We start from the raw sequence: 22143 nt of genomic DNA, 5'->3' as shown, positions 1-22143 counted from the left end.
ACATGACTAGGTATTTATATGGGTATTTAATTTCATTGTTATTTGTTTTTGTCTATATTGCATTTGTTTTAGGCATAAGGGCAATGAAATGTACCAATATTTACGTATAGTTGCATATTTTCATGAGCTTGGGTCCCAGGAAAACACAGAATTTCTAATTTAGGCCCCAGGCTGAAAAAGTCTTGTTTTACCAATTTTATGTTTACTAAAATCACATTTTCTTTGAATTCTTTATGCATCTATTTCTGAGTGTCAACTTATAAGTAATAAAACAAACGATAATTTATTTAACATTACTACTTTCAGTAGTATCCCATGATGCATCGCCTTATTTTGTTGTAGCTCGGGGAGATGAGCGAGAGAACTGACAGACATAGTCCTCTCTGTTACTGCAGGAAAGAGAAGCGCTTGACCAGCAGCAACGACAATGGCTAACATGGCAGAACGGATTTAGCCACTGTAGCAATTACGGCAACTATATATTACAGAATATCAGACGATATTGTAATATTGTTGAAGGTAGGTATCACGATATGTTATTACATTTATAAACCGTTTTCCACATTGGTAACAGCAGGACCCCTCATCGATTGCACCTGCCTCTCGCAGAATCTGGTTTTGTTAACATTCTCTAGCTAGCAGCAAGCTAGCCAAATGAGCATAACATTGTCAATGATTTATTGCTCAAATGAACATAACAGCTTCGAAATTTATTCGCATGCAGCATCTTAGGTAGCGCTAGCTTCTGCACTCGTTGCTAACGTTTACGTTAGCTAACAGTTTGGTTGGTTAGCGAAGTTAGCTAGCTAAATGTGACATGCCATGTGTGACTGGATATCAAGAATATAAGCTACTAACGTTAGCTAGCTGACTTAATGGTTGGTTGGCTACACAAAATGACAGTCGTATTTACTAGCTAGTAGGTGTACCAGATTTTACCAGTTCAGCTATTTGGATTGGGAGTGCAATAAGACGATGTTGTTTACAAACAGGGCGGCGGCCTTAACCAATTGTTATGGACCGATCATCGTACGTCTGAATTACAGTTAACATCAAATGAAACAATTAGCTATTGTAGCTAGATGCCTAGCTAACATTGTTGTCAAATAGATTTTGGATTGGAAAGTGGTAGTCAGACGCGTGCCTGTGAAAGTTGGATCGGGTGCTGTCCGCAATGCAGGTGCTGAAACCAATATAAAACGACTATAATTTTGTCCTTGCGTGAGGTCAGTTTGACTTGCTTTTCCATTCTAATGAATAATTAGTCCAACAAAGACAGTCTTATTGCTTCAAACCCAACTGGCTACCTGGCTGTTATGGTGACAAGTGCGTACATTTTAATTCTACACATTTTCTAGCAGAGAAATGCAGGCTTAATGTCTCAATTGATTATTTCAAAGCACATGGAAAGTTAGTTATATGGACTGGAACAAAGTATCCATGAGACAAAGACATTTGCTCAACACCCACCCTCCATAGGAAAGCTGTGACTTCATGATATTTTCAGCATACTAATTTGAGGCAGCACTTAGCTTGGTTAGGTGAATTGAAAAATATTTTCTCAGTCTTAAGTGTGTGAGACTTCTACCCACCTTTTATCACAGGGGGTGTCTGTAGCGTTAATCTCTGTTTAGCGAAGTATGGTAGCTAGTTTGTCTTGCTTCTGCAGTTCATTGGAGAGAGGAGATTGGGGAGTTGGATATTCAGTTCTCTCTCCAGAAGCAACATTAATTTAGGATAACTGAGTATATCAGATCACTACAAATGGAGAAAGAGGGTGGAGGGTTGTTTGTTGGTGATGTCATTACAATGTGATATCATTAGAAAAGTATCATAATGTAATGTTGTCACTGTGCTATGACATCAGCTGAGCTCTCAAGAACCAAGCCTGATGCTAGGAATGGGTTGTGCTGTGTGAGAGTGTCTGCCATCCAGGGTTTACAGGAAGGACTCAGGATTACTCATTTATTATAGATTATCTCTTTGAGTGCACCCTTTGCTCGCTCTCTCTCTCTCTGTGATTACTCGGCTGTGTTGTAGGTCAGCTGGCGTCATTTGCTTCTGTACACAATGAGAGAATTTGACATAAAACTCCAATCGCTGAAGAGCAAGCTTTGAGAGCCATCAGAGGTGACACAATTTATTATTAATGTTAGTAAGCCGATGATGTAAGAGGGAGAAGCTATGAGATGTGTTATTGAAGCTTGCTTGCTAATGCATGCAGTGGAAGGCTCTCTCTGCACTCAGAGGGGAAAATCAATGTGTTCTCTACTCCCGGCCCAGTAGTGTTGTCTGGGAGAGGGTGGAGACAATGGGACGGCTGCTCTGCTCTGAGTGATGGTCTCTTACCTCACCTCTGGGCGCTGTCTCTGGCTGAACACTGGATGCAAGGACGTCCAAGGAGGGAAGAAGGTACGGGAGACGAGCGGACCCTGCCTGCTGCTGGAGACTGGCTGCATCATGCCGCACCCTGTGTCACTGTGACGTTTACTAATGTTCTCAGGATCTCTGAAAGCATTCTGTACTTAGCCTCCTCCTCACGCTTTGTGCACTGAAATGGAGGAGTAAGTTCCTGCCAGAGTTTGTTTGTTCTTTGTTGCCTAGTTTTTTTGGATGACCTGTTGATAATAACCTATTCAGCCTATGAAATACCCATTGGCCTATTAACCTATTAATTTAATCAAATCCATAACTTGTGTTCTGAAATGTGTGTTCTCTTATATGGTATTTGGATTGGTATTCATTTGAGGTCTTTTTAATCCAGGGTCTTGTCTCATTAAAGCGTTGATGTTTATTTTAAGCAACATGCTGGTAAAGGGCCCAAGAAACCCAACAAAAGATTATATGACTTGTTTCCCCCTGAGCTGTCTTCTTTAGAGACGTAGACTGCTCTCTATCTGATGATAAAATCAATAGTTCGACATCAGTGTGTGTAAGCCAATTAGAGTAAGCAAAAAGGTGTTAGCCTATGTGCCCCTTCTCTCCTTGCAAGAAACATAGAATTAGGCTGCAATGCGAATTCTATCAGGATAAAAAAGGGTATTGACTGAGTAGCATTCCAAAAACAATATTCAGTTCAATACCGTGCTATTTTCATGACCAAGAAACTGTATAAATGTACTCGGTTCATTATAATTTCTACATAGTTCTGATTTGGTTTGAGTCATTTTTAAAGTATACTGAACAAATATATAAACGCAACATGTAAAGTGATCCCGTGTTTCATTAAATAAATCCCTGAAATGTTCCATACGCACAAAAAGCTTATTTCTCTCAAATTGTGACCAAATTCGTTTACATCCGTGTTAGTGGGCATTTCTCCTTTGCCAAGATAATCCATCCACCTGACAGCTGTGGCATATCAAGAAGCTGATTAAACAGCATGATCATTACACAGGTGCACCATGTGCTGAGTACAATAAAAGGCTACTCTAAATTGTGCAGTTTTGTAACACAACACAATGCTACAGATGTTTTGAGGGAGTGTGCAATTGGCATGCTGACTGCAGGAATGTCCAACATAGCTGTTGCCAGAGAATTGAATGTTAATTTCTCTACCATATGCCGCCTCCAACGTAATTTTTTAAAATTTGGCAGTACGTCCAACTGGCCTCACAACCGCAGACCACGTGTAACCATGCCAGCCCACAACCTCCACATCCGGCTTCCTCACCTGCGGGATTTTCTGAGGATGGGGGGCATTTCTGACAGAGTATTTCTGTCTGAAATAAAGCCCTTTTGTGGGGAAAAACTCATTCTGATTGGCTAGGTCTGGCTCCCAGTGGGTGGGCCTATGCCCTCCCAGGCCCACTCATGGCTGCGCCCCTGCCCAGTTATGTAGAGCCATAGATTAGGGCCTAATGAATTTACTATATTTCAATTGACTGATTTCCTTCTATGAACTGTATCTCAGTAAAATCTTTGAAAATGTTGAATGTTGCGTATATATTTTTATTCACTATATATTGAGTTATCCTCACCCCAAAAGTAAGAAAAATCAAAGGCAAAGAAAAGCTGGAGCTGGAGCACATCCCAAATGGGTGAAAGGGGGAGCATTTAGGCTAAGCACTGAACCACTGATGGTGCGGCTCTTGTTTTGATGATGTCTCTCTGTCATCTATGTTTGCAGGTCTCAGAGCTGGTGTGTTTCTACTGCATCGTCTGCCATGGCATCCCCCATTGGTACCCTAGAGAATAATCTGCACAGCGCCCAGAAGAACCTGCTCTTCCTCCAGCAGGACCATGCCAAGACACTGAAAGGTCTACATGCAGAGATCCGCAGACTACAACAGCACTGTACAGGTGAACATGCTGAACCTCAAACTGAACTTGAACTAGGGCCACTAGACCTAAATACATACACTTCACAGGGTTCGTACAGTCATGAAAATCCTGGAAAAGTATTGGAATTTGAAAATTGTGTTTTCCAGGCCTGGAAAAGTTTTGGAAAACGATAGAATCCTAAAATGTATTTAGGCAGAGTTTTTTTAATAATAAAAAAAATATATATATATTTTAGATATATATATTTTTTTTACCCCTTTTTCTCCCCAATTTGGCACAGCTAGCTCGAACCCAGAATCTCTGGTGGCACAGCTAGCACTGCGATGCAGTGCCTTAGACCACTGCGCCACCCGGGAGGCCTTAGGCAGAGTTTTTACGAATATTTTATCTATCAAATAAAAGTCGACATATCAGCCAGAATCGGAATGTCAATATTGCATCCGTATTTGCGCGCATCACTTGCATAGTGCGAGACGAGTTTGCCTTTGCTTAAGGAGAGAGTGACAGTCAGACATTGCAGCAACATGTAGGCCTATAAATATGATAGAGAACAGATTAACTAGGTAGCCAAATCAAAACATATCTTGTACCCTCTAGTTTTAACTGTTTAGATATTATTAGCATATATTAATGTTTTGTTATGTCCCCAAAAACGTTCCACCGACATTCTCGAAAAGGTCATACAAAGTTGATTTACTTTTTTTGAACGATGCAAATCATTTATTTAAACAATTATTTTTGATGAAACAAACAATTCACTTCGCCATTGTATTAGTTGGGAATCGGTTCAATTGCGGTGAATCAAGTCATGCGATACAAATAGTAATTTGTGAATCGTCAACATTCATTTTAGGATAACAGATCAGATGTAGCTTTATTTTGGATTATGTGGCATCAACACTTGTTTTGTAGATACTTCCAGTTGATTTGAGCATCCAATGTAGGGGACATTGGAACTCAATAGATGCTAGTCAGCCTGCAAAATAAACACTTCTAAGATAAATATGGCGAAACTAGAAAAGGTACATTTCCTGAAAAATTGCGGGCTTGCTTCTTCTGAATAAAATGATGTGTAACCTACCATAGCCATTTGATCTTTGATATATTGAATGAGCTAATTATTTCAAAAGGCATAAATTGTATTCAGGTTGCAATGTTTTACATCAAGGGTGATCAACCATCCTTCAGGAGAGCTAATGGTTGTGCAGGTTTTTATTCAAGTCCCCCTCTAAGAAAGTGCCTTGCTCAATGACAGGAGATGGTACATGGGATCAGAGAGCAGCCTCCCAGTATCGATACCACATTACGCATACTTTTTTATACGTAGATAGAGATGCCGCTAATTGTTGGTCATGGAAAGTCATGAAATTCCATCTGTCAAAAACTGTATTAACTCAGACTGTTACAGAAAATGAATACATACTCACTCAACCAAAGGAAAACATTCTCAACACCTGGACTTTGAGCAAAATGGCGCCGGAAGAAATGGCAGCAGTTTTACTAGCGCCCAACCAATTATGTGCTATTATGTGTTTTTTTTAAGAGTTATTTGTAACTTATTTTGTACATAATATTTCTGTAACCGTATCTTACGGCAAAAAATAGCTTCTGGTTATCAGGACAGCGATCACTCACCTTGGATTAGACAAAAAAAAAAATCAACAACAAACAGGATGCACAGGACATTCTCCAAACACCTGACAGGACCGACATCCCCGTTATTTGCAAGAGGAAGTGACGCAGGTACAGAGGACAAAGAGTCGGATGCCTCGTGAGGACCCGCAGAAGGCGAGTGAGAAAGCTGCCGTAACTGTCAATACTACTTGCCAACGTGCAATCATTGGACAATAAATTAGACGAGGTACGAATATCCTACCAACTGGACATCAAAAACTGTAATATCCAAGGTTTACGGTATCGTGGCTGAATGACCACATGGATATTCAGCTAGCGGGATATACGCTGCACCGGCAAGATAGAACAGCACACACCGGTAAGACAAGGGGGGGCGGTCTGTGCATATTTGTTAACAACATCTGGTGCACAAAATCTAAGGAAGTCTCTAGATTTTTCTCGCTTGAAGTAGAGTATATTGTGATAAATTGCAGGCCACACTACTTGCCTAGAGGGTTTTCAGCTATACTTTTCGTGGCTGTTTATTTACCACCACAGACAGATGCTGGCACTAAGACCGCACTTAGTCAGCTGTATAAGGAAATAAGCAAACAGGAAATCACTCACCCAGAGGCGGCACTCCTAGTGGCCGGAAACTTTAATGCAGGGAAACTTAAATCAGTTCTACCAAATTTCTATCAACCAGAGGGAAAACAAATCTAGATCACCTGTACTCCACACAGAGACGCGTACAAAGCTCTCCCTCACCCTCCATTTGGTAAATCCGACCACAACTCTATCCTCCTGATTCCTGCTTACAAGCAGAAATTAAAGCAGGAAGCACCAGTGACTCGGTCTACAAAAAAGTGGTCAGATGAAGCAGATGCTAAACTACAGGACTGTTTTGCTATCACAGACTGGAACATGTTCCGGGATTCTTCCGATGGCATTGAGGAGTACACCACATCAGTCACTGGCTTTATCAATAAGTGCATCGAGGACGTCATCCCCACACTGACTGTACGTACATACCCCAACCAGAAGCCATGGATTACAGGCAACATTCGCACTGAGTTAAAGGGTAGAGCTGCCGCTTTCAAGATGTGGCACTCTAACCCTGAAGCTTACAAGAAATCCCGCTATCCCTGCGACGAACCATCAAACAGGCAAAATGTCAATACAGCGCTAAGATTGAATCATACTACACCGGCTCCGACGCTCGTCTTATGTGGCAGGGCTTGCAAACTATTACAGACTACAAAGGGAAGCACAGCCGCGAGCTGCCCAGTGACACGAGCCTACCAGACGAGCTAAATCACTTGTATGCTCGCTTCGAGACATGCAACACTGAGGCATGCATGAGAGCGTCAGCTGTTCCGGATGACTGTGTGATCACGCTCTCTGTAGCCGACATGAGTAAGACCTTTAAACAGGTCAACATACACAAGGCTGCGGGGCCAGACAGATTACCAGGACGTGTGCTCCGGGCATGTGCTGACCAACTGGCAGGTGTATTTACTGACATTTTCAACATGTCCCTGATTGAGTCTGTAATACCAACATGTTTCAACCAGAACACCATAGTCCCTGTGCCCAAGAACACAAAGGCAACCTGCCTAAATTACTACAGACCCGTGCACTCACGTCCATAGCCATGAAGTGATTTGAAAGGCTGGTAATGGCTCAGATCAACACCATTATCCCAGAAACCCTAGACCCACTCCAATTTGCATACCGCCCAAACAGATCCACAGATGATGCAATCTCTATTGCACTCCACACTCCCCTTTCCCACCTGGACAAAAGGACTACTTATGTGAGAATGCTATTCATTGTCTACAGCTCAGCGTTCAACACCATAGTACCCTCAAAGGTCATCACTAAGCTAAGGATCCTGGGACTAAACACCTCCCTCTGCAACTGGATCCTGACGGGCTGCCCCCAAGTGGTGAGGGTAGTTAGCAACACATCTGCCACGCTGATCCTCAACACTGGAGCTCCCAAGGGGTGCGTGCTCAGTCCCCTACTGTTCTCCCTGTTCACCCACGACTGCATGGCCAGGCACGACTCCAACACCATCATTAAGTTTGCAGACGACACAAAAGTGGTAGGCCTGATCACCGACAACGACGAGACAGCCTATAGGGAGGAGGTCAGAGACCTGACCGGGTGGTGCCAGAATAACAACCTATCCCTCAACGTAACCAAGACTAAGGAGATGATTGTGGACTCCAGGAAAAGGGGGTCTGAGCACGCCCCCATTCTCATTGACGGGGCTGTAGTGGAGCAGGTTAAGAGCTTCAAGTTCCTTGGTGTCCACATCAACAACAAACTAGAATGGTCCAAACACACCAAGACAGTCGTCAAGAGGGCACGACAAAACCTATTCCCCCTCAGGAAACTAAAAAGATTTGGCATGGGTCCTGAGATCCTCAAAAGGTTCTTCCGCCGCAACATCGAGAGCATCCTGACTGGTTGCATCACTGCCTGGTACGGCAATTGCTCGGCCTCCGACCGCAAGGCACTACAGAGGGTAGTGCGTACGGCCCAGTACATCACTGGGGCTAAGCTGCCTGCCATCCAGGACCTCTACACCAGGCGGTGTCAGAGGAAGGCCCTAAAAATTGTCAGAGACCCCAGCCACCCCAGTCATAGACTGTTCTCTCTACTACCGCATGGCAAGCGGTACCGGAGTGCCAAGTTTAGGACAAAAAGGCTTCTCAACAGTCTTTACCCCCAAGCCATAAGACTCCTGAACAGGTAATCAAATGGCTACCCGGACTATTTGCATTGTGTGCCCCCCCAACCCTTCTTTTACACTGCTGCTACTCTCTGTTTATCATATATGCATAGTCACTTTAACTATACATTCATGTACATACTACCTCAATTGGCCCGACCAACCAGTGCTCCCGCACATTGGGTGACTGGGCTATCTGCATTGTGTCCCGCCACCCATCACCCGCCAACCCCTCTTTTACGCTACTGCTACTCTCTGTTCATCATATATGCATAGTCACTTTAACCATATGTACATACTACCTCAATCAGCCTGACTAACCGGTATGTGTATGTAGCCTCGCTACTGTATATAGCCTCGCTACTGTTATTTTTCACTGTATTTTTACTGTTGTTTTATTTCTTTATTTACCCATTGTTCACCTAATACCTTTTTCGCACTATTGGTTAGAGCCCGTAAGTAAGCATTTCACTGTAAGGTCTACAGCTGTTGTATTCGGCGCATGTGACTAATAAACTTTTATTTGATTGCAAGCTCACTTGGTAGACTACATTCTGAGTCATACATGCTGAATACTCATTTACAGGTCTGCTTGAACAACATGCAGTCACATTAGATCACAGAACAGCAACACTGCAAAGGTAAACAGGATTAACCATAAGTGAATCATGATACCCTGAGCCACAAACCAGAGCGTACCACACCAGAGTGGCTAGCAAGGGCCGGGTCCATTAAATTCATCGCTCTGTGCTTTGGCCCAGGTTGCCAACTATCCTTAGACAATCTGCTGCCATTGCTAAGCTAGCCTGTGACTCTCACTAATCCTAGCCCATCTGTAGAGCCCTGCCATCTCACCTCTCTCAGGGGGTTTTCTGCACAGAAAAGGGTTAATAAAAAAAAATCTGTGTTAACTTCAATTACTGAAACCAGATATAAACAATGTAGAAAAGAAAATGGACCAATATAATTTTTTTTTTAATTAACATATTTGACAACTAACAAACACCAAAATAAAAGCTAGACAGTCAGGGAGAATCTAAAACTCCAAAATTATCCATTGATTTTGTTATATGTTTTATATTTGAGTCACTCAGATAGCCATAAGTCTTGGCAAAATGTGTAGAATTTAAGGAAATTTGCTTTAAAACAGCAAAATGTTGTCTCTGTGGCCAACAGGAATGCCTCTAAAATTTAAGGGAGGCAACCATGCCATTGGCCACGCCTACTCCCACTCCCTGGCCATGCCCAACATATAATCCACATTTTATCCAGAAAAACCCTGCTCTCCACTAGAGCTGCTAGACAGGCTCTGTGAATAGCATGCTCCTTTATGCCACCACACCACTCCTGTCAGAGCTGAAGATGTCACTTCCTGGTCTGACGGTGACATTTGATCCTCTTCTCTTTTCACAGACTTGACATATGAGCTGACAGTGAGAAGTTCAGATCCAACAGGTAAGATGTTTAACAGGCTTCCTTTCATAACGTGACCGCAGGCACACCCACTTGACCTGACTTTTTCAATACTTAATTATTACATAGTAATACCATAGTTATTGAGAGATTACTACTTTTTTACTGGGGTGGGATCCAGTCAGTGGGAAATAGGGTAGGGGGCAGCGGCAGTTAATTTTCTCACAATTTTTCTAGATGTAATTCTGTGGGAACTCTCTCTGTTTTGACTTGACTCATTGTGTAAGTAATGTCAGCACTGGCAGTATAGTACACTGCTAGACAGAGACATGGAATGTAGCCATTGATGTTTTACCACTTGTAGTTACTCTCTTTGACACTTTGATTGGAAAACTTTAGAAATGAAATGGATATGGATATACGCCTCTGCAAACTATCGTACTGGCAGGTATATTGTTCATAATATTATGTAGCCTATGTGAACTAAGAATGTTTCTCTGCTTGCCTTCACACTGGCTGTTCGAAAACCGTGTCAGTGCCCATGAACAGCCCAGGTACTAAAACCTGCAAAGCTATAAATAAGACTCTCTGCAACAGAACAGAGGCCTCTGTATGTCTTAGCCCTGGGAATGGGAGAGAGCAGAAGGCTTGTGCTGTATCCTGGTAACACTCTCCCACCCAGGAAGTGGTGCACTGCGGCCGGGACCCCCTGCTGTTCAGGGCACTGTCCTCCTTTCACTGTCAGCTCACCGTCAAGCTCATAGCACAGCCCCCTCCCCCATGTTACCATGGACATGTCACAGAGTCCAACAGAAGTCTAAATTATATACACAGGAGAACTGACAATGAGCATGCAGTAGAACCACACAGAGGTCCAACTCTGGGATTTGACCACGTAGTAGACAGACTCAAATAGGAATTGGACATGAATCACAGGGGATCTGTGCAATAGTTAGAAAATATAGCAATCAATGTGATGATGTTAGATATTCTGTAACGGTTAGTACTACAGAAATACTATTAACAATGGGCAGAAGTCAAGGCCCTCCCACCCTCATCTTTCAGGACATCATTACAGTCTTGATTAAGCAGCTCAAATAGCTTTATATACTTGCCAGAGAACAGTGGGCTGATACTCACACTTTGTAGCATCTCTAGCCATGGACCCAAGCAAAAAAATATGATAGAAAAGCAAAACAAATCATGGTTCTGAAATCGGAACTCTTACAATCAGGCTTGCTCTTTGATGTCTTTTGTGCTTCTGAATTATTGAATGGGGAATCAGTCAGTTCACTGTTACAGAATAACAGTAGGTTATACGACAGGTAACATATCTCACTTAATGTTACCTTGTGAATCCTGTAAAGGGGCTCTGTGCAGTGCAGACAGCGCGGTACTGTGGGGGCTATTTTCAGAGACAGTAGCAGGTTAGTGTGGGACAACATGCAGATTTCAGTGCAGGAAATTAGATGATGTGTCACAGCACTAATGGACAGTCTGCAACCTACTTAGTGCAGCAGGCAGGGCTCAGTGGCTCCAAAACAAAGACGACATCCCCTCTCTCGGCTGGTAAAGAAACACCAATCATCACCGCCCCGCCCATTAAGCTGATAGGAAATATACCAGACTGCCCAGTATAGAAAATAGACGTCTACTCTAGTATTAGATGTAGATGGGTTGTGTTGGGTAGACATCATTGTGTAGGCTCTACAGTATGATATAGGCCTATCTATCTGATACAGAGAGCTAATAGCTTGGCTATATCTGTACAGTAGCTGCTTGTGAATGTGTGTCTGATCAATGCTAATGGGGTGAGGCGAGGTAGGAGCTGGGTTGATGTGGTAAGGGGAGGAGGAAGAGCAATGATGAAGGTCAGAGCAGTGCTGTGACCTTGCTATCGACCAGATCTGTAATATGATACAGGAGCACTTCTCTCTCTCTGCCCATCGCAGATGAGTCTCTGTAGACCATCACTCACATCAGCTGGCAGACTCAGTCCATGGTCAGTGGATGTACTTACTCTAGCACTAAAGCAGTCATTCGGACTGCTCATGAATGTAATTTTTGTATTACTCTGCCATTTTTAAAGTCATGCCCCCTTCCGTCCTTGACATTTCCGAAATACAGGGCATTCGGGAAGTATTCGGTCCTATTGACTTTTATCCACATTTTGTTACGTTACAGCCTTATTCTAAAATGTATTAAATAGTTTTTTCCCCCTCATCAATCTACACACAATACCCCATAATGACAAAGCGAAAACAGGTCTTTAGAATTTTTGGCTAATTTATAAAAAGGACATTCAGAGACTTTTCCCGAAGCCACTCCTGCATTGTCTTAGCTGTGTGCGTAGGGTCATTGTCCTGTTGGAAGGTGAACATTTGCCCCAATCTGAGGTCCTGATCGCTCTAGAGCAGATTTTCATCAAGGATCTCGCTGTATTTTGCTCCGTTCATCTTTCCCTCCATCCTGACTAGTCTCCCAGTCCCTGCCGCTGAAAAACATCCCTACAGCATGATGCTTCCACCACCATGCTTTACTGTAGGGATGGTGCCAGGTTTCCTCCAAACGTGATAATTGGCATTCAGGCCAAAGAGTTCAATCTTGGTTTTATCAGGCCAGAGAATCTTGTTTCTCATGGTCGGAGAGTTCTTTCGGTGCCTTTTGTAAAACTCTAAGCGGGCTGTCATGTGCCTTTTACTGAGGAGTGGCCACTCTACCATAAAGGCCTGATTGGTGGAGTGCTGCAGAGATGGTTGTCCTTCTGGAAGGTTCTCCCATCTCCACAGAGGAACTCTGGAGCTCTGCCAGAGTGACCATCGGGTTCTTGGTTACCTCCCTTACTAAGGCCCTTCTGCCCCGATTGCTCAGTTTGGTCGGGCGCCCAGTTCTAGGAAGAGTCTTGGTTGTTCAAAACTTCTTCCATTTAAGAATAATGGAGGCCACTGTGTTCTTGGAGACCTTCAATGCTGCAGAAATGTATTCGTACCCTTTACACAATCCTGTCTTGGAGCTCTACGGACAATTCCTTCGACCTCATGCCTTGGTTTTTGCTCTGACATTCACTGTCAACTGTGGGACCTTATATAGACAGGTTTGTGCCTTTCCAAATCATGTCCAATTAATTGGGACATAACATTTTTACATCTGAGCTCCTAGAGTGTGTGGCTCTCCTTTATTTTTTTTAAGTGTTCCACTCTGCTAGCCAGCACCTCGCCTAAATAGGTGTGCGTTTTTTTCACCTCTCAATTAGTTGGGTTTACCACAGGTGGTCTCCAAAGTTATAAAAACATCTCAAGGATGAGCAATGGAAACAGGATGCACCGGAGCTCAATTTCGAGTCTCATAGCAAAGAGTCTGAATACTTATGTAAATAAGGTAATTCTTTTTTTTGGCAAACATTTCCAAAAACCTGCTTTCGATTTGTCATTATGTGGTATTGTGTAGATTGGTGAGGATTTTTTATTTATTTAATGCATTTTAGTATAATGCTGTAACTTAACAAAATGTGGAAAAACTGAAGGGGTCTGAATACTTTCCGAATGAACTGTAACACACGTTCGTTGTGAGAATCTTAAAATCACAAACAGAACTGGAGTTATAACCATTTTTAAATGGTATTCTCCCGTTGCTCCTCCTTCTCCCGACAGTAGGGCCTGCTCCCCTCCTCCTCCCGACAGTAGGGCCTGCTCCCCTCCTTCTCCCGACAGTAGTGCCTGCTCCCCTCCTTCTCCCGACAGTAGGGCCTGCTCCCCTCCTTTTCCCGACAGTAGGGCCTGCTCCCCTCCTTCTCCCGACAGTAGGGCCTGCTCCCCTCCTTCTCCCGACAGTAGGGCCTGCTCCCCTCCTTCTCCCGACAGTAGGGCCTGCTCCCCTCCTTCTCCCGACAGTAGGGCCTGCCCTCCTTCTCCCGACAGTAGGGCCTGCTCCCCTCCTTCTCCCGACAGTAGGGCCTGCTCCCCTCCTTCTCCCGACAGTAGGGCCTGCTCTCCTCCTTCTCCCGACAGTAGGGCCTGCTCTCCTCCTTCTCCCGACAGTAGGGCCTGCTCTCCTCCTTCTCCCGACAGTAGGGCCTGCTCTCCTCCTTCTCCCGACAGTAGGGCCTGCTACCCTCTTCTCCCGACAGTAGGGCCTGCTCCCCTCCTTCTCCCGGCAGTTGGGCCTGCTCCCCTCCTTCTCCCGGCAGTTGAAGGTGATGTGCCCAGTTGATAATCACACCGATAATTGTCTCAACTGAACCTAAACTATGCCCAAACTAACTTCACACATAAGAACAGAATAATTAAGTAAAGTATGATGGGGAGAATGGGTGATTTGATGAGCGAGGGGAAGCGTACGTTGCAGTCAGACGTCTTGATTCCAAGATGGCGTAGCAGTCAGACGTCTTTGTCCTCGTCGTGTCCTGTGTATATATCTTTTTTCTTTGTGTGTGTGTGTGTATATATATATATATATTTTTATATATATTTTTTTTTATACGTATATATATATATGTATATTTTATATAAGAAAAATATATATATATTTTTCTTAACCTCAACTTCAACATACTCTCCTGCATATGTGGATCTGCTATTTTCTTTACATTTGAACCGGAACCCCCAACAGAAGCTAGCCAGCTAACTAGCTAGTAGTCAGCTAGCCACTGCTAGCGGTCATCAGCCAACCTTTAGCCCGGACAACTCTTGCCAGTCTGCACAGCGCGACTCAAACCAGAGAAAATCGGACTTTTTCTCCATATCTCTGAATTCCTACCACAAGCTCTGAACCTTTTTACCTGGATCATCACAGCTAGCTAGCTACTATTCCGAGTGACTCCTGGCTAACGTCTCTGTCACCGAAGCAAGAACCAATTAACCTGGAGCTAGCCTTTGCTAGGCCCATCTCCCGGCTAACCGAAGAGGTCCATCAGCCACTCCTTGGGCTATTTTGCCAATTGGCCTGGACCCCTTTTACTGCCGACGCGGAGCCCCGCCGATTCCATCACGACTGGACTACCGACATAATCTGCCCGAGGGGGTTTTTCAACTGGCTCCTCCGTCGCAACGTCCCCTGAATGCCCATCTGCTAGCCTGCTAGCCGTGGCCCGCTAGCTGTCTAGAGCATATCGGACTGTTAGCTGAAGAGGCCCATCGGACAAATTCTTTGGTCACTATACCTATTTTGGACCCTTTTACCACATGGAGCCCTGCTGATCCATCAAGACTAGTCTGCCGACGTAACAGCACGAGGGGGCTACAACAGACTTCTTCCGTTGCGTCGTCCGTCTAAGGCCCTTCTGCTAGCTTGCTAGCCCCGGCCCGCTAGCTGTCTGAATCGACATGTCTGCAGCCCGCCAAGCTACTCACTGGATCCCTATGATCACTCGGCTACGCATGCCTCTCCCTAATGTCAATATGCCTTGTCCATTGCTGTTTTGGTTAGTGGTTATTGTCTTATTTCACTGTAGAGCCTCTACCCCTGCTCAATATGCCTTAGCTAACCCTTTAGTTCCACCTCCCACACATGTGGTGACCTCACCTGGTTTAAGTGATGTTTCTAGAGACAATATCTCTCTCATCGTCACTCAATGCATAGGTTTACCTTCACTGTATTCACATCCTACCATACCTTTGTTTGTACATTATGCCTTGAATCTATTCTACCGTGCCCAGAAACCTGCTCCTTTTACTCTCTGTTCCGAACGTACATTGACGTACCCTTATCCTACTCCACCTCTGCTCCTCTGGTGATGTAGAGGTTAATCCAGGCCCTGCAGTGCCTAGCTCCACTCCCATTCCCCAGGCGCTCTCATTTGTTGACTTCTGTAACCGTAAAAGCCTTGGTTTCATGCATGTTAACATTATAAGCCTCCTCCCTAAGTTTGTTTTATTCACTGCTTTAGCACACACTGCCAACCCGGATGTCCTAGCCGTGTCTGAATCCTGGCTTAGGAAGACCACCAAAAACACAGAAATGTCCATCCCTAACTATTAACATTTTCCGACAAAATAGAACTGCCAAAGGGGGCGGAGTTAGCCTACAGAGTTCTGTCTTACTATCCAGGTCTGAGCCCAAACAATTTAAGCTTCTACTTTTAAAAATCCACCTTTCCAAAAACAAGTCTCTCACCGTTGCCGCTTGCTATAGACCACCTTCTGCCCCAGCTGTGCCCTGGACACCATATGTGAATTGATCGCCCCCCCCATCTATTTTAGAGCTCGTGCTGTTAGACATGCTTAACACCCCAGCCATCCTACAATCTAAGCTTGATGCCCTCAATCTCACACAAATTATCAATGAACCTACCAGGTGCAACCCCAAATCCGTAAACACGGGCACCCTCATAGATATCATCCTAACCAACCTGCCCTCTAAATACACCTCTGCTGTCTTCAACCAGGATCTCCGCGATCACTGCCTCATTGCCTGCGTCCATAATGGGTCTGCGGTGAAACGACCACCCCTCATCACTGTCAAACGCTCCCTAAAACACTTCAGCGAGCAGGCCTTTCTAATCGACCTGGCCCGGGTATCCTCGAAGGATATTGACCTCATTCCGTCAGTAGAGGATGCCTGGTTATTCTGTAAAAGTGCTTTCCTCACATCTTAAATAAGCATGCCCCATTCAAAAAAAATTGAACCAGGAACAGATATAGCCTTTGGTTCACTCCAGACCTGACTGCCCTTGACCAGCACAAAAGCATCCTGTGGCGTACTGCTTAAGCATTGAATAGCCCCTGCGATATGCAACTTTTCAGGGAAGTTAGAAACCAATATACACAGGCAGTTAGGAAAGCAAAGGCTAGCTTTTTCAAACAGAAATGTGCATCCTGTAGCAAAAACTCTTAAAAGTTCTGGAACAATGTAAAGTCCATGGAGAATAAGAGCACCTCCTCCCAGCTGCCCACTGCAGGCTAGGAAACACTGTCACCACCGATAAATCCACGATAATTGAGAATTTCAATTATGCGTTCCACCTGGCTATCCCTACCCCGGTCAGCAGCCCTGCACCCCCCACAGCAATTTGCCCAAGCCTCCCCCATTTCTCCTTCACCCAAATCCAAACAGCTGATGTTCTGAAAGAGCTGCAAAATCTTGACCCCTGCAAATCAACCGGGCTAGACAATCTGGACCCTCTCTTTCTAAAATTATCTGCTGAAATTGTTGCAACCCCTATTACTAGCCTTTTCAACCTCTATATCGTATCGTCTGAGATCCCCCAAAGATTGGAAAGCTGCTGCGGTCATCCCCCTCTTCAAAGGGGGAGACACTCTAGACCCAAACTGCTACAGACCTATATCTATCCTACCCTCCTTTCTAAGGTCTTTGAAAGCCAAGTTAACAAACAGATCACCGACCATTTCGAATCTCACCGTACCTTCTCCGCTATGCAATCTGGTTCCCAAGCTGGTCATGGGTGCACCTCAGCCACGCTCAAGGTCCTAAACGATATCATAACCGCCATCGATAAGAAACAATACTGTGCAGCTGTATTCATCGACCTGGCCAAGGCTTTCGACTCTGTCAATCACCACATTCTTATCGGCAGACTCAACAGCCTTGGTTTCTCAAATGACTGCCTCGCCTGGTTCACCAACTACTTCTCAGACAGAGTTCAGTGTGTCAAATCGGAGGGCCTGTTGTCCGGACCTCTGGCAGGCTCTATGGGGGTGCCACAGGGCTCAATCCTCGGGCCGACTCTTTTCTCTGTATACGTCAATGATGTCGCTCTTGCTGCTGGTGATTCTCTGATCCACCTCTAGGCAGACGACACAATTCTGTATACTTCTGGCCCTTCTTTGGACACTGTGTTAACTAACCTCCAGACGAGCTTCAATGCAATACAACTCTTCTTCTGTGGCCTCTAACTGCTCTTAAATGCAAGTAAAACTAAATGCATGCTCTTCAACCGATCGCTGCCCACACCTGCCCACCCGTCCAGCATCACTACTCTGGACGGTTCTGACTTAGAATATGTGGACAACTATAAATACCTAGGTGTCTGGTTAGACTGTAAACTCTCCTTCCAGACTCACATTAAGCATCTCCAATCCGAAATTAAATATAGGATCCGCTTCCTATTTCGCAACAAAGCATCCTTCACTCATGCTGCCAAACATACCCTCGTAAAACTGACTATCCATCGATCCTTGACTTCGGCAATGTCATTTACAAAATAGCCTCCAACACTCTACTCAGCAAACTGGATGTAGTCTATCACAGTGCCATCCGTTTTGTCACCAAAGCCCCATATACTACCCACCACTGCTACCTGTATGCGCTCATTGGCTGGCCCTCGCTTCATATTCGTCGCCAAACCCACTGGCTCCAGGTCATCTATAAGTCTTTGCTAGGTAAAGCCCCACCTTATCTCAGCTCACTGGTCACCATAGCAGCACCCACCCATAGCACACGCTCCAGCAGGTATATTTTACTGGTCACCCCCAAAGCCAATTCCTCCTTTGGCTGCCTTTCCTTCCAGTTCTCTGCTGCAAATGACTGGAACGAACTTCAAAAATCACTGAAGCTGGAGACTCATATCTCCCTCACTAACTTTAAGCACCAGCTGTCAGAGCAGCTCACAGATCACTGCACCTGTACATAGCCCATCTGTAAATAGCCCATCCAACTACCTCATCCTCATACCGTTATTTGTTTTCTTTATTTTGCTCCTTTGCACCCCAGTATCTCTACTTGCACACTCATCTTCTGCACATCTAATTGCTATATTGTAATTGTTTCGCCGCTATGGCCTATTTATTGCCTTACCTCCCTTATCCTACCTCATTTGCACACACTGTACATAGCCTTTTTCTATTTTATTATTGACTGTGCTACAAAACAAGCCTGGCCGATTATCAGCACAAAATGTCCTCACTGAGAGAGAAGGCCCTACATCGGAAGCAAAAAACAACATCTGCAACGCACACCATGTAAGCACAAGCTGACAATAATTGACAATTATTTACATCTGTTGCTTCTGTCCTGATGTTCACTATTTATCAAGCACACTTTGCGCTTATAATGATGTTTAGGTTACTGATGTTTTCATCATTTCACCGTGTGTCTTGGTGGTTGGGGTATTTTTGTATTTTTTTGTCATTATAGAAAAGCTTTCTAACACATGCTTTCTATTTCATAGTTGTAACGAAGGCACGTATACTCCCTCTCCAGCTCTCAAGTTTGCCAGGCTGCTTATTATTACGCACAACTGTCACCATCGTTACGCGCGTCAGCGCCTACTCAGACTCAATCACCTGCCTGATTACCTTCCCTATAACTGTCACTCCTGTACGCTGCTCGTGTTTCTTGTTTTGTCCATGTTGGTTTTATTTATTAAATTATTCACTCCCTGTACTTCCTTCCCGACTCCCAGCGTACACTTTCCAGCACTCCATGAATAAAATGTGTTGGACACTTGAATATTGGTGCTGTTTGTTTTTTACATATAGCCTACAGTAACATAAATGAATGAAAATGCTATTGTTTTTTTAAATAGATATTTTTTATATTCTAACGTTACCTAAGACCTTTTATAAACACAACCAAAATATTATATTTACGATAGCATATATGAAATGTATTGATTACACTGTAGAATGTTGCAGTCAGGTTGGCTGCTCATTAGCTTGAAGGGGGGTTCCTCGAGTCCCGGCGGTTCTAGTGTTAAAGTACCTATGCGCAAGGTGTGTGTGTGTGTGGGGTTGGATACACAGTATGTGTAGCCTATATTTGGAATTTGCAGTGTGTGTGCGTGTGTTAGGCCCAATGCAGCAGTTTTTATCTTGATATAATTTCGGGGTAACAGTTATTTACCTTTAAATTAAAATGGCCAAAAAGAACCAGAAATAGCTTCTTAGCAAAGAGCAATTTTTGTTTTGACCAGTTTCTCACAGCAGGAAAATAATCCAGCAGTAACAGGAAATGTGAATTATTGTCTGGATTATAAATCATTGACATTTATGTAGGGGTTGTGACAGTTTTAGTTGAGGCAAATCAAGTCTGACATTTTTAAGTGGAAAATACTTTCTTTAGAAGCATTTTTAAACCTTGAATACACTACAAGTTTGCATTTCCTGCACGCAACAACAGGGTGGTCAAATTAAGATCCTATATCTGTACACAAGCCTACAGTATGTTGAATGCAGATGGCAGCCCTACCAGACAAATAGCAAAACAGCCTTGTTTGTACTCCTGATGGAATATTTTGAGAGGAATGGACAATGTTTTATTGAGGATCCAAATGAAGCAGGCTACTGTATGTGTGACTATTTTGTGTGTTGCAACAGGGTGTAGATTTCTGATGGTTGTGTGAATGTGCATGTTTTGTCTTCATATAGAGGTCTAACAGTGTGATTTGTTTGTGTGTGTGCAGACAGCAGTGAGGCGCGCTGCAGGGAGCTACACAGTAAGTGTGAGGAGCTTGAGGCTCAGCTGAAAGTGAAGGAGGAGGAGAACACTGAGCTGCTGAGGGACCTGGAGCAGAAGAATGCCATGATCTCTGTCCTAGAGAACACCATCAAGGAAAGGGAGAAGAAGTACCTGGAGGAGCTGAGGATGAAGAGCCACAAGCTGGCTGTCCTGTCTGGAGAGCTGGAGCAGAGAGCCAGCACCATCGCCTACCTCACCTCTCAGCTCCACGCCACCAAGAAAAAGCTCCTGGCAGGCAGCTCCTCCGAGGCCAGCCCCAACGTCAGCCCTGTGAGCTCCTACAAGCCCACCCCTCCCAAAGCCAAGGACCGCCAGTCTGGCCCTGAGACCCCTCTACGCCGCATGAAGAAGAGCCTGTCTCAGCCGCTGCACTCTGAGTTAACCGAGCTGTACCGGCTGGGTTCTGATGGTAGGAGGATGGTCCTACGGGAGGCGGTGGACGCCATGCCCGACCCCACCCCCTTTCTGCAGGCAGCTCGAGACACGCCTGATCTACAGATGGTACGAGACCGCCCTGCCGTCATCCCCCCCATCGCCTGTGATCGCTCGTCCAGCCCCCGCCACAGCCCGGCACGGGACCGTCAGCACCGGGCACACGTGGGCGTGGCACACCGCATCCACCACAGCACCCCTCCACTAGCGCTGTCTCAGCCAGAGGTGGAGATGCTGGCCGTGGACCAGGTCAATGGGGACAAGGTGGTGAGGAAGCGATCCGGGGCGGACAGAACAGTTTAACACACAACAAGAGCGGGAAGGAGCATCACCTACTTTATAATCAGCTGCTTTTTATGCAATTCTGCAACAAGCAAAAGAAAGTAAAATGGAAAACAGACAAAAAAGAAAAATGTCACTTTGTTCATGGTCCTCCTTCAAAAAACGTTTTTAATATGTAGAAACGGACTACTGTAAGCATGCCAAATGTTTTGTTTTGAAACCCATGTGACTTACACATCCTGTCCTTTTTGCATTGTCTCTCATCTCACTCCATCTTACATCGTGCACATAAACTTCTCCGCCAAACATCTGCATTATTGCCTGCTTACCTGGTGAATGCAATACACATCGTCATAGTTACTACTACAGTTAAGTTATCCATACTTCATCTGGTCAGCAATACTGTCCAGTCAGATAAACAAGCTATATAAAGTCTGCAGCTACTTATATGTTATAGAAGTTAACTTATTAAACTAATACTCCCTGAATGTTTTTCATCTTGTGATGTCAATACATTAACAGAAACAAATCACACAAACGAATTGGTTACATGTCATGGGCATTTCTAAGACATAATCTACACAGAACTGTCACAGAACTGTGTCCGTGATATCTGTAAATATGTGATGGATTTTTTTATTTATTGTTTGTTTTACTTTTAATATAGAAAATACATCTCAAGTGTCAAAAAGTGGCATAATCACTTATTGTCATGCTTCTCACATCACACTTACTCGTCCTTGAATACTATGTATATGACAATATAATAAAGCAGTCTTTTTTTGTTACTAATGTGGTGTGTGTTGGGAAGAATCTAACCTCTGTCACAGGCTTTCACCATGTCAGTGAAGCCTGGAAGCAGAACTTTGGAAGAATCTGAAGCAGAAACTGCTTGGTGTTTCAGGCTGCCAGTGGACATAGGATGAGAAATAGGTCATTAATAGCAGAGTTTTTTGCAACTATTG

At 44.3% G+C, this 22143-nt stretch overlaps 1 protein-coding gene across 2 annotated transcripts; it reads left to right on the top strand.

Moving 5' to 3' along the window:
* Window positions 1-351: 351 nt before the first annotated feature.
* Window positions 352-21970, top strand: LOC115200027 (coiled-coil domain-containing protein 92). 2 transcript variants are annotated; one of them, XM_029762680.1, is made up of 5 exons: window positions 352-519; window positions 2287-2412; window positions 4130-4302; window positions 10052-10093; window positions 20409-21970. In XM_029762680.1, the coding sequence occupies exons 3-5, from the start codon at window positions 4167-4169 to the stop codon at window positions 21197-21199; spliced, it is 969 nt and encodes a 322-aa protein (XP_029618540.1). In that variant the 5' UTR covers window positions 352-519; window positions 2287-2412; window positions 4130-4166; the 3' UTR covers window positions 21200-21970. The 2 variants fall into 2 exon arrangements, with proteins under 2 accessions (XP_029618540.1, XP_029618539.1); XM_029762679.1 differs by lacking the exon at window positions 2287-2412.
* Window positions 21971-22143: the final 173 nt, after the last annotated feature.

Source organism: Salmo trutta, chromosome 9 (assembly GCF_901001165.1).
Source record: "Salmo trutta chromosome 9, fSalTru1.1, whole genome shotgun sequence".
Lineage (NCBI taxonomy): Eukaryota > Metazoa > Chordata > Actinopteri > Salmoniformes > Salmonidae > Salmo > Salmo trutta.
This window is presented reverse-complemented; position numbering and strand designations above follow the sequence as displayed.